General features: G+C 46.2%; 1 protein-coding gene, 2 non-coding genes and 2 pseudogenes across 3 annotated transcripts; all 5 read right to left on the reverse strand.

The window, feature by feature from the left end:
* Positions 1-1,499, reverse strand: LOC118887063 (high mobility group protein B3-like). The gene has a single exon (XM_036837607.1). It carries the CDS (start codon positions 1,480-1,482, stop codon positions 877-879), a length of 606 nt encoding a protein of 201 aa, XP_036693502.1. The 5' UTR covers positions 1,483-1,499; the 3' UTR covers positions 1-876.
* Positions 1,500-3,135: 1,636 nt separating this feature from the next.
* LOC118887603 lies at positions 3,136-3,349 on the reverse strand. The gene has a single exon (XR_005018082.1). It is a non-coding gene; the product is annotated as a small nucleolar RNA U3 (small nucleolar RNA).
* Positions 3,350-7,392: 4,043 nt separating this feature from the next.
* LOC118887605 lies at positions 7,393-7,590 on the reverse strand (annotated as a pseudogene).
* Positions 7,591-10,144: 2,554 nt separating this feature from the next.
* LOC118887602 lies at positions 10,145-10,358 on the reverse strand. Its single transcript, XR_005018080.1, has one exon. It is a non-coding gene; the product is annotated as a small nucleolar RNA U3 (small nucleolar RNA).
* A 1,752-nt stretch (positions 10,359-12,110) lies between these two features.
* Positions 12,111-12,308, reverse strand: LOC118887606 (annotated as a pseudogene).
* Between the last annotated feature and the right edge of the window lie 723 nt (positions 12,309-13,031).

Consider the following 13,031-nt stretch of genomic DNA (forward strand, 5'->3'; position numbering starts at 1 on the left):
TTTTTAAATGTAATACTGTTTATTTAACTTCAAAAACATTTCAGCATTTTAAACATACAAAAAAAAAATAACAGAACATTGCAGATCGTGTTTAGTACAGAAGGTTCTTGAACTTTCATCAATGCAGTGGCTCTTGGCTTTGCTGACAATGAAGAGTTCTATGGTTTGTTTAAAAAACAAAGAGTTTAAAACTACCGCACTTCAACTAAAAAGGATCCAAAACACTTCTCATGCCAGCTGACCCCCCCCCTTTTCCACAGCTAAGAATGGCAGCGGGATGCTATGTCTCTATATACAGAAACAAGACAACCTGAAGCTAAATGGATGCCCACTGCAGTGTCCACAGGTCCAGCCCCACAGTGCACGCCCTGAGCTACGGCCCCTCCGGAAGGCATCGCTCCTACAGCCTCCACGCCAAGCAAGGAGCGTCATGAGTGTGTCTCGGTTGCTTTGTTCTTTTTACAAACTATAGATATGTACAGTTGAGAACTCAGGATTCCTAGTCAACGACCATAGAGTTAACACACCACCTCACAAATTAAAAAAAAAAAAGAAAATGCGAGAAACATCTTTAAATGCCTTGTCACACCAACAGCAAAGTGCACAGAGTGAGGAGAACACGAGAGCCTTTTCATTTTAAAAATGTTTGGAAATATGTACAACTTTGATACAGTTTCCGGGTGCTCCAGACGCCCATGGCCGCTTCATGTAAACCACTGACAATTGCTAGAGCACTCTGAGACTACGATATGATCATGATCCAACTGGGTAATTCAACCTAATGAGGGCAACAGACACGTCTCGGGCGAGAGGTGTGTCAATCACGGCGCTCCCTACTCTAAGGTATTCACAAGGAGACAGATCAACAGTTTTTTTTTATTCATCCTCCTCCTCCTCCTCCTCCTCCTCTTCTTCGTTCTCGTCTTCTTCATCTTCCTCTTCCATCTTTTTCCGGGCAACTTTAGCAGGACCCTTGGCGCCATCAAACTTCCCTTTAGACTTACAGTCTGCGACATCCTTCTCGTATTTCTCCTTCCGCTTCGCTGCCTTGTTGATGTTTGGCTGCTTCTCGCTGTCACTTAAGTTATTCCACATCTCGCCCAGCTTCTTCGCCACGTCTCCAATAGAGATGCCAGGGTTTGTAGATTTGATCTTCGGGCGGAATTCAGAACAGAACAGGAAAAAACCAGACGGTGGCCTCTTGGGGGCATTCGGGTCCTTCTTCTTCTTGCCTCCCTTAGCTGGTCTGTAATCCTTCATTTCCCGATCATAGCACACTTTATCTGCCTTTGCCATTTCATCAAATTTAGACTTCTCTTTCCCAGACATTGTCTTCCACCTCTCAGAGCACTTCTTGGAAAATTCTGCAAAATTGACAGGGACCTCAGGGTTTTTCTTCTTATGTTCCTCTCTGCACGTCTGCACAAAGAAGGCATAAGCAGACATCTTGCCCTTTGGTTTCTTGGGATCACCTTTAGCCATCTTGACTGTATTGTTCGCTAGTCTCAGGCGAATTTTAAATTGCATTTAGCTAAACAAGCATCATAAAAGAAAAAATCATAGCACTGAGGGGGAAAAGAACAAACCATCTTAAAACAATTACGGATATATCACAATTACGTTTAAAGCTACTTTAAATCCATTTCCCTTGTAAACCTTCCTCTCCTACTGCTCACTACAAGATCTGTTTGTCAACCAACTGAGTATCAAGGACCAGACATGTATCTATTTCCCTGCAGTATATTCCAGGCCTAATTTACCCAGTAAAACTGTCAACAGCACAAAAACCCTTCATTCAAAAAGGCAGATGGAGGATACTAACTACTTTAACACCCATAGCGGGGGGGGGGGGGGGGGGACTCAATTGCCATAGACTGACAAAATCACCTTTAAGAATAACATGAAGAAGGCTTCCTGCTGGTGCAGTGGTTAAGAATGGGCCTGCCAATGCATGGACACAGGTTCGAGCCCTGGCCTGGGATGATCCCACATGCCAGAGAGCAGCTAAGCCTGTGCCTCACAACTACTGAGCCTGCGCTCTAGAGCCCCTGAGCCAAAACTACTGAGCCCACGTGCTGCAACTACTGAAACCCGCGCACCCAGAGCCCATGCTCCACAACAAGAGAAGCCACTGCAATGAGAAGCCTGCGCACCTCAATGAAGAGGAGGCCCCGCTTGCCACAACCAGAGAAAACCTGCACAGAGCAAAGAAGACCCAACGCAGCCAAAGATAAATTCAGAAAAAAAAAAAAATTATGAAAAAGTATGAAAAACTGTAGTTTTGTGGTGTTCTGGTGCTTTGGGGGAGCCGGAGGGATTCCCAAAAGGTGGTAATTCTGTACATTTTTACTGAATTTTTTTTAAACTTTAGACTGTTATCACCTTTATTTTTAAACATCAGCAGGTCTGTTTAGAGTATATTTTCATCTTTTGTCTTTTTTGGCCCCGCTGCGCAGCTTTCGGGATCTTAGTTCCCTGACCAGGAACCAAACCGGAGCCCTGGCGGTGAAAACACCGCGTCCTAACCACCAGGGAATTCCCGTAGACTATATTTGTGAAAAAATCACTTGCCACCAGAATATGAAAGGTTATACACCCTAACCCCTACCAACAAAGACCATCACTTCAAGATAGGCCATCCTTTTCTTTGAAAAAAAAAAAAAAAAAAGCTACCATTTCTATAGTACTTTAATATGTTCCAGGCCATGTACTAACCCCCTAACTTGGATCACGCCATTTTAATCTTGGAAATAACCCTAAGAGATGGAGGAACCGGAAACTTATAATGTGTACCCTTGAACTCTAGAATATTCATCATAAAAAACTTTTAAAAAGCAAATACACTCAAAAAAATACCCTTGATCAACAAATGATTGGAGAAAAGAAATAGGAGATAAACACAACGGACTTCACTGACAGGGAACAAAACCACCTCTGAAGATTACAATTAAAGGATAAGGGTATCCCGTTGGAAAGGAACTCCCTCCTACAAGTCAAAAATACAACGAAGATCCTTTCGGATTCTGAAGAACAAAAAACAAAGTATCGCGAGATACAGAACTGAAACAAACAAGAAAGAGAACACCGAAAAATGCCGCCCCCACTGTACTTTCACGAAACACAACTACAAACGAAACCACTCAGATGGCGTCCTCTCCCTCTTTCTCTCCCAAAGGAAGAGAAGAACGATCATCAACGGCTAGAGACAGCTGCAAAGGCAACGCCAAGAGCCAGCTTCACGCTCAGAAGAGAACACTGCGTCTCCTCCTCATGGTTTCGGGTGCTCTACACGTCCAGAGAAACTTCTCTAGTAACAAACTATAGAAATGATCCCTGAAAGTATAGTCTTGACCTTGACTCGCAAGTCACTGCTGGGTCTGTGATAGCCGCACACTTTACACTGAGGGCGAGATCGTTTCCCCGTTTCTACTTCTACTGGAAAAAAGAGAAAGAGCTCTTCCAACACAATCTTTCAAATGCTACCACTTACCAACTCATTTTAACATTTTTAACTGGAAATGTAATTTAACAATTTTTAAAACAGCCACACTTAATTAACATAATACTGAATGACAGCCAATGACAACCTGCGTCTTTAAAGCCCAGGAGGCGTTCCCTCCACAGATCTGGTAAAACCACCTCGCCCCTGAAAAGCTAAAGAGGAAAGGGTGGGCCGTTGCCTTTGCTAGTGAGAACCTAGCTGATCCGATTGAGCAGTATATATCTTAGCAGTTTCATTCAAGGCTGTCCTACAAGTTTGACTTTCAAACTCTGGTAAGAGGTCACCGTGACTGAGGCAGGGACAGGGAGACTGGGTGGCTGAGAACCAGCGCCGGAAGGCAGAACCTTTTGGTTTTTCACCCCATGACTGTACTACCTGTTCACACTTTCTGAATTTTTAAAAGACAGCTGGTTGCTGCATCTGACATCATTCCTTCCCTCCACAAATACCCGAGTGCCAGCTACGACAATACTAGCTACCATTGATCGTGAGCTTGTCAGGCACCGGTCATCGTTCTAAGTGCTTTAACTATGAGATCAATACAAGTATATGCCAGTTTTACGGACAGGGGAACTGAGGCACAGAAAGGCTAGGTAACTTGCCTGAGGCCTGTTAAACAGCGGAGCCGGTAGGTGTCACCTTAACCATCATCCCAGTTTTCCATGTTGTAAAATAAAGACACTCTGGGTACTGGGCCAACAGAGGCCGCTACTCACAAAAAGCTTACATTCTAGTGAGGGAGAGAGCTGACAACAAACACCCAGGAGGATCAGAGGATGAGGCATGCAGAGGATTTTAAGTGTCGAAACAGAGAGGGACTTGGGGGCTACTTTAGATTTGGGTGCTCAGGGAAGGCCTCTCTTTGGAGGCTGCGTTTAAGCAGAGAAAACAACGAATGGAATGCAAAGACCCAAGGAAAGGAACAAGGTTGTGTGTTTTAGCAATTGAAGACAGCTGGAGAACACAGGGTAGGAGGGAGGGGGGAGGTGCAGGCAGGCAGGCAGGTATCTGCGGATTTTCTAGGCAAGGCCAAGGCCTGGGGAGCCTGGATTTTAAGTGTGAAGGGAAGCCGCTGGGAGGTCTGAAGCTGTGGAGACCACTTCCGAGGCCACTGCCACGGTGTCTGTAGGAGACGGCACGGTGGCTCGCATCTGGGCTCAGCAAGGAAGAAGGAGAAACGTGGGCTGTTCCGGAAGTTGAGTTGACAGGACGGGACTCACTGGGGGACTTGCTACAGGAGGTGGGGTGGGGTGTCAGGGAAAGAGGTTTCAAAGGTTGACATGCTGGTCTGTGCCTGGAACAACTCAATGCATGGTGCTGCTACAGGGAAGACTGGGAAGAGACAGGGACTTCTCTTCTAAAGGAGGGGCTGCCTCACAATGGCGGAAGGGAGTGCTCAACTACCGTACTTGCTTTAACTGATTTAACCTTTACAGCCACCCCACGTGTTGATGCTATTAGTACTACACCTACCTCCTTTACAGAGGGACAGACTGGGGTCAAGGAACTTCCCATGAACCCACAGCTAATAAATAACAGACCAAGGAGTCAATTCCAGAGCATATACCGCTTCTCTCACAGCTCCCGACCTTTAAAGAGGACCAAGGACTAATTTAGGCTCACACTGAAAGCTTGGCCACTGCGGATCCAGAAGGAGAAAATCATGGAGGCACTACATGGTGCATGGCTACAGTGGAAGAAAGAGAAATGAACTGCGATCTGGGGATGTGCTTCCAAGACCAGGAGCTGCAACAGCAGGGAAGTGGAGCGGGCACACTCTCAGGAGGTGCCTTTTCCTCACCTGCTGCCTAGGGTGATCAGTTAACTCCTTCTGTATTCTCAACTCTCCTACCCCTCCTCACCAGCCTCCCTCAGCAATGATCTTCCCTCATACTTGGCAAACAACTGGAAGCCCATCAGTTGAAAAGCCCCCAGTGTGGTCACATTCCATGGAGGAACCCACCTACCTCTGAACTCCCCATCTTCTCTGGCTGACTCAAAGGCTTCCTGCCTGGGGGAAGCTGCTCCCTCCCATACCTCACTTTCTCCTGTTCCACTCAGTCTTTCCGACTGCATTCAGACTTGCTCTCCCATCCTAATTAAACCCTAAATGCATCCCCCATCTTCCCCGCTTCCCCCAGCTGAATGCACACCCACCCCTATGCTCTCCATCACAGCCTGAGTTCTCCTGGGAGCTCTTACCACCAACTGGCAAGCCTTCACATCCCTCCAGTGGTCAGTCCACCCCTACCTAGCCAGTTTCTGTTTCTGTTTCCCACACAGGACCAGTGGATACTTTTCCACCTGCACCTTAATTTCTCATCTGCTCTCCACACACTTCACTGTGTCCCGCTGGGCTTCCATCAAGCACCCTCACGCGGTTTGCCGCCTGCCTCTCTGGCTGCTCCTTCTTGGTCTGCTGTGCGAGTTCTAACTCCTTTGCCGTGCATCCGCTAAAGGTCAGAAATCTCTCCTAAACGTGCCCTAAACTGAACTCTACCATCACTGCCCACCCCGTTGCACTACCTGATTCAGTTCCTCCTCCATTTCCCCCGTTAACACACGGAACCACCGTCCACCCATTTGTTCAGGTCCCAAGACCCGGCAATTTTCCTTGGCAGCTCCTCTCGCCCATACCATCAGTGAACCTGATGAAATCAAATTTTATATTTCAAGGCAGGACTAGAAAAATTTAAACATAAAATTCTCTTTGTGTGTGTGTGTGTGTGTTTGGGCCTCCTCCCTCCTTCCACAAGTGCAGTGTGCATCTGCATTATACATTAATCAGAGCACCTCAAAGAGGGGAGTGCCCGCTCAACCCTAAAGATCCATTTTTTTTCTTTCTTCTCACACTAGCAATGGGACTTCTTAAAAGAATAGAGTTCTTTCTTGACTCCATAGGGGGTCATGGCGCCTTGCTGCTTACTCCGTACAAGCTCACCTGGACTACCTGTTCCTTGGTGAACTTTATGTAAAATATCAGTATGTCATTTTGAGGTACTACAATTCTTTGTCTGGAAAATGTATATGACTGTGTCTTCGACTTCTAACAGCTTTCTGAAAATCTGCTTCTCGTGTTATAATCCTCAGATTGGCTCAAATAAAACTCCCTTTTTTTTCCCTTCTTGATAGTTAATTGAATTTTCGTCAACAAATCAACCCCCCCCCAAGTCCTGTCAACTTTACCACTTAAATATCTTTCAGATCTGGTGTTTCTCTATCAGCACTACCATCTTCTCCCAGGTAGATGAATGCAGTAGGTGCCCAACTGGTCCTCACACTTGCCACCTCACCCCTCCCCATAAGTATCATCGCCACACAGCTTGCAGAGTGACCTTAAAGTGCACAGCTGATGTAGGCACTCTCCTTCAATAGCTGCCCACTACCCTTAGCTCTCTGTCCACCGTGCTTTGGCCAAACTCCGCCTTCTTTCATTCCTCCTCTGTGCTAAAGTCCTATAAACCCTAGTCCTCACATGTCGTTTTTCCTTAGCTTGGACTGAGATACAGAGAAAGAAATCACCATAGAGGCCAAGAAGGGATGTCTGCCTAGCTGTGTTGGGAGAGAGTGACTCGACTGACAGAAAGGAGAGTAGAGAAAGGGGAGGTAATTTTGTTTCAGTACCCTGGGGCTGCACCTGATGTGTGAAAAAAGCTCATGACCTGTAAATCCAATCAGAAAACAACAACGCCAAACTGCATCTGACAGATTCTTCCTCATTTCATTGAAAACAATCACAGCTTACACAATAGTTAGGTCAGGATAAAGACCACATCTACTACACAGGTTAAAAAGCGTTGTGCACCTGGAACACGTGAAAAAAAAATACAGAAAACGGCCCCCTAGCGGAAAACAGTCACCTACATTCCGCGACAGTAACATAAGAAGAAACCACTCGGATGGCGTCCTCTCCCTGTACTTACTTCTCCAGAGGAAAAGAACAGTCATCAAAGGCAAAAGGCAGTTACAGAAGCCAAGAGCTGGCTTCACACTCAGAGGAGAACCTGCCTCCTCGTGGACTTCGAGGACTCTACACGGAACCTCGTCCAGTAACAACCTATAGAAATAACTCCTAAAACATAATAATGGCTTTAACCCCACAACTCTGCTGGGTCCGTGGCAGCCACATACTTTTTACGGATGGCGACATTTTTCCACTTTCCTCTCGTTTCAGAAATATATTAAATGATTTTCTTTTCTTTCTTGCTTGCTTTCTTTTCTTCCTTTCTTCCTCTCTCTCTCTCTCCTTCCTCCCTCCCTCCCTTCCTTTCTTTTATTTTTGGTCGCACTGTGCAGCTTACGGAATCTTAGTTCTCTGACCAGGTACTGAACCCGGGCCCTTGGCAGTGAAAGCGCCGAGTCCTAACCACTGGACCGCCAGGGAACTCCCAGGAATATCATATAAATGATTTTCAAACTGTTGTTACTGAGCCAAACTTGGGTCTACTTGCCCACACACAGTAAACCCAATTTACTGACACTTGGCTGTGGTGAAAGACAGTGCAGCAGTTTACTGCAGGGCGCCAAGCAAGGAGTTCGGGCCTTTTAAGCACTGGCTACCTCGACTCCTTTCTTGGTTCCCCACAATAAACGCTGCACTTTCCTTCACCACAAGCCGGTGACAGTAGACTGCCTTTACTGCAGGCGGGCAAGAGGACCCAAGTTTGGTTCGGTAACAATTTTGGACTCGAGACCTTGGCGTTGCCAGCAAGAAGGCCCCATAGGGTCCTGCTCAGTTACACTGTCGTTTCGTATACAAGTTTTAAATATTCTGAACACTCTTAAGAGGTTTTGTTTGTTTTGTTTTTTCCTTTAAGGAACTAAGACTTAGGGATTTCCCTGGAGGTCCAGTGGTTAAGACTCCACGCTTCCATTGCAAGGGGAGTGGGTTTGATCCTTGGTTCAGGAACTAAGATCCCGCATGCTGCACGGCTTGGCCAAAAAAAAAAAAAAGGAAAAAAGATACTAAGACTTACAGTTCTTAATTGACCTATTACAGACAGACAGACAGACAGACAATCAGAACCTATTGCCTTTCTGTTTCTAAAAACACTAACAACACTGCCGGGACGAATTTAAGACAAAGGTGTGCTCAGGTGCCTCAGATTAGTTTTCTAATCTTAAATACTACAGGCAGCGTCTGTGGGTGAGATTATTTTATTTAAAACTTTTAACCTTCTAAGATCCTAAATTTCAATTTGACCCTTTTGAGACCTTCTGCTGATTACTGACGTGAGTGTGGACGTGAGGGGTGCATATTGGACTCACATGGGTAAGTATTTCTTTCAAAATAATGTACCCGGCCCAATCTTAAGTGTGGAACGAAGAGGTGTATTTTGAAGCACTTCTCTTCATTAAAAAAAAAAAAAATTACGGGGCTTCCCTGGTGGCGCAGTGGTTAAGAATCCGCCTGCCTGGGTTCGAGCCCTGGCCCGGGACGATCCCACATGCCAGAGAGCAACTAAGCCCGTGCGCCACAACTACTGAGACTGCGCTCTAGGGCCTGCAAGCCACAACTACTGAAGCCCGTGCGCCTAGAGCCTGTGCTCCGCAACAAGAGAAGCCACCGCAGTGAGAAGCCTGCGCACCGCAACGAAGAGTAGCCCCCGCTCACCACAACCAGAGGAAGCCCTTGCTCAGCAACGAAGACCCAATGCAGCCAAAGATAAATTTAAAAAGAAAAAAAATTTTTTTAAAATAAAGTAACAAAAACTGTAGTTTTGTGGTATTCTGGTGTTTTGGGGGAGCCAGAGGGATTCCCAAAATGTGGTAATTTTGTACATTTTTACTGAAATTTTTTTAAACTTTAGATTGTTATCACCTTTATTTTTAAACATCAGCAGGTCTGTTTAGTTTATTTTCATCTTTTGTCTTTTTTGACCCCGCTGCGCAGCTTTCGGGATCTTAGTTCCCTGACCAGGGACTGAACCAGAGCCCTGGCGGTGAAAACACTGAGTCCTAACCACCAGAGAATTCACGTAGACTATATTTGTGAAAAAATCACTTGCCACTTGCATACAAAAGGTTATGCACCCCAACCCCTACCAACAAAGACCATCACTTCAAGGTGGGCTAACGTTTTCTTTGAAAAAAAAAAAAAATAGCTACCATTTCTACAGTACTTTAATATGTTCCAGGCCATGTACTAACCCCCTAACTTGGATCACGCCATTTTAATCTTGGAAATAACCCTAAGATGGAGGAAATGGAAACTTACAATGCGTACCCTTAGAAGTCTAGAATATTCATCATCAAAAACTTTTAAAAAGCAAATACAGTCAAAAAAACACCCTTAATCAACAAATGACTGGAGAAAAGGGATATGAGATGAACACAACGGACTTAATTGACAGGGAGCAAAACCACCTTCGTAGGTTACAATTAAGGCATAACGAGTTCCCGCAGGAAAGAAAGTCCCTCCTACAAATCAGAAATACAACGCAGATCCTTTCGGATTCTGGAGAACAAGAAACAGCAGGGACAGGGAAAGAACTTGAACGCTGGCTGAAACCACACGGTAAACCACCACAAGCTCGAACTACCTACGGACTATCGCGAGACACAGAACTGAAACAAACTAGAAAGAGAAAACCGAAAAATACCACCCCCACAGTTCTTTCACGAGACACAACTACAAACGAAACCACTCAGACGGCGTCCTCTCCCTCTTTCTCTCCCAAAGGAAGAGAAGAACGGTCATCAACGGCTAGAGACAGCTGCAGAAGCAACGCCAGGAGCCAGCTTCACGCTCAGGAGAGAACACTGCGTCTCCTCCTCGTGGTTTCGGGTGCTCTACACGTCCAGAGAAACTTCTCTAGTAACAAACTATAGAAATGATCCCTGAAAGTATAGTCTTGACCTTGACTCGCAAGTCACTGCTGGGTCTGTGATAGCCGCACACTTTACACTGAGGGCGAGATCGTTTCCCCGTTTCTACTTCTACTGGAAAAAAGAGAAAGAGCTCTTCCAACACAATCTTTCAAATGCTACCACTTACCAACTCATTTTAACATTTTTAACTGGAAATGTAATTTAACAATTTTTAAAACAGCCACACTTAATTAACATAATACTGAATGACAGCCAATGACAACCTGCGTCTTTAAAGCCCAGGAGGCGTTCCCTCCACAGATCTGGTAAAACCACCTCGCCCCTGAAGAGCTAAAGAGGAAAGGGTGGGCCGTTGCCTTTGCTAGTGAGAACCTAGCTGATCCGATTGAGCAATATATATCTTAGCAGTTTCATTCAAGGCTGTCCTACAAGTTTGACTTTCAAACTCTGGTAAGAGGTCACCGTGACTGAGGCAGGGACAGGGAGACTGGGTGGCTGAGAACCAGCGCCGGAAGGCAGAACCTTTTGGTTTTTCACCCCATGACTGTACTACCTGTTCACACTTTCTGAATTTTTAAGACAGCTGGTTGCTGCATCTGACATCATTTCTTCCCTCCACAAATACCCGAGTGCCAGCTACGACAATACTAGCTACCATTGATCGTGAGCTTGACAGGCACCGGTCATCGTTCTAAGTGCTTTAACTATGAGATCAATACAAGTATATGCCAGTTTTACGGACAGGGGAACTGAGGCACAGAAAGGCTAGGTAACTTGCCTGAGGCCTGTTAAACAGCGGAGCCGGTAGGTGTCACCTTAACCATCATCCCAGTTTTCCATGTTGTAAAATAAAGACACTCTGGGCACTGGGCCAACAGAGGCCGCTACTCACAAAAAGCTTACATTCTAGTGAGGGAGAGAGCTGACAACAAACACCCAAGAGGATCAGAGGATGAGGCATGCAGAGGATTTTAAGTGTCAAAACAGAGAGGGACTTGGGGGCTACTTTAGATTTGGGTGCTCAGGGAAGGCCTCTCTTTGGAGGCTGCGTTTAAGCAGAGAAAACAACGAATGGAATGCAAAGACCCAAGGAAAGGAACAAGGTTGTGTGTTTTAGCAATTGAAGACAGCTGGAGAACACAGGGTAGGAGGGAGGGGGGAGGTGCAGGCAGGCAGGCAGGTATCTGCGGATTTTCTAGGCAAGGCCAAGGCCTGGGGAGCCTGGATTTTAAGTGTGAAGGGAAGCCGCTGGGAGGTCTGAAGCTGTGGAGACCACTTCCGAGGCCACTGCCACGGTGTCTGTAGGAGACGGCACGGTGGCTCGCATCTGGGCTCAGCAAGGAAGAAGGAGAAACGTGGGCTGTTCCGGAAGTTGAGTTGACAGGACGGGACTCACTGGGGGACTTGCGGCAGGAGGTGGGGTGGGGTGTCTGGGAAAGAGGTTTCAAAGGTTGACATGCTGGTCTGTGCCTGGAACAACTCAATGGATGGTGCTGCTACAGGGAAGACTGGGAAGAGACAGAAATTTCTCTTCTAAAGGAGGCGTTGCCTCATAATGGCGGAAGGGAGTGCTCAACTACCATACTTGATTTAATGATATTACTAAAGCTTGAACTCTGAAACCACACAGTGAGTAAGAAAAAAGAAAACCACAAGAGCTAACTTCGTAAGAAACGACCGACAGACCTAAACAGCTATAAGCATACCATGGAAGACAGAAACTGAAATAAAAAGAAGCACCCTGATTGTTCTTTAGGGAAACACAATTACAAACAAAACCACTCAATGAGCATTCTCTTCTTAAGAACAAGAAAAACGATCATCAACATGTAGTAGTAGCTGTAAAAACAACACCAAGGGCAGCCTTCACACTCAGAAAAAAACACTACATCTCCACAGTTTCGAGTGTTCTAACACGCCCTTCAAATTTTGTCTAACAACAAACCACAAAAATTACTGTTGTACCTACAGCCTTATTCTTGTCTTCGACGTCACTGCTGGGTACGTGGCAGCCGCCCACCTTTTACCGATGGCGACAGTTTTGTCAAGTCCCTCGCCCCCTGAGAAACATTTTTTACCTTATATCCCATAACTACTCTGTGAAAGGGCAAAGTTCAAAACACCATTTTCACCTGTATATCTTCCAGAAACACTTCAAAGCAGCAACAGGCCTCATTAACATACGGCTTCCTGGCAGGCAATCACATGCTGCGCGCATCTGACTCCTACCCCAGGCTGCTATTACCCCGCCCCCTGCCCCCTGCGCCCCCAGGGTCCAGGACGGGTCGCGTCGCCCCTCTGTAGGCTAAGCAAACACGCTCCCCGCCACCGGTCCCTCTGGACTGCCTCTTGCCTGCTGGAGAAATCCACCGGCTTGGAAAGACCAGGTTTCCTTTGCCTTGAAAAAGAGGTGGGGGAAGAAGGACAAAAGAGAGGGACACAGAACTAGTGTAATCCTGCATAATAACGAAGGTACCCGTGGTGGTTTATGAGTGCCTTCTCCATGATAGGCATTTTAACCCATTGTCTCACTTCATCCTCTAAACAAGTGAAGGAAAAGGGTGTGATTATTTCCCCATTCTCATACATGCTGGCTAGAGCATCCGTCACACAGCTCCTCAAGGGAACCACAGGTAGGTACTAGGTACATCTGGCACTGGATCAAGTCTGGGTTCTTTCTGGAAAGCCAAGGTGTCTC

This window comes from Balaenoptera musculus, chromosome 20 (genome assembly GCF_009873245.2).
Source record: "Balaenoptera musculus isolate JJ_BM4_2016_0621 chromosome 20, mBalMus1.pri.v3, whole genome shotgun sequence".
NCBI lineage: Eukaryota > Metazoa > Chordata > Mammalia > Artiodactyla > Balaenopteridae > Balaenoptera > Balaenoptera musculus.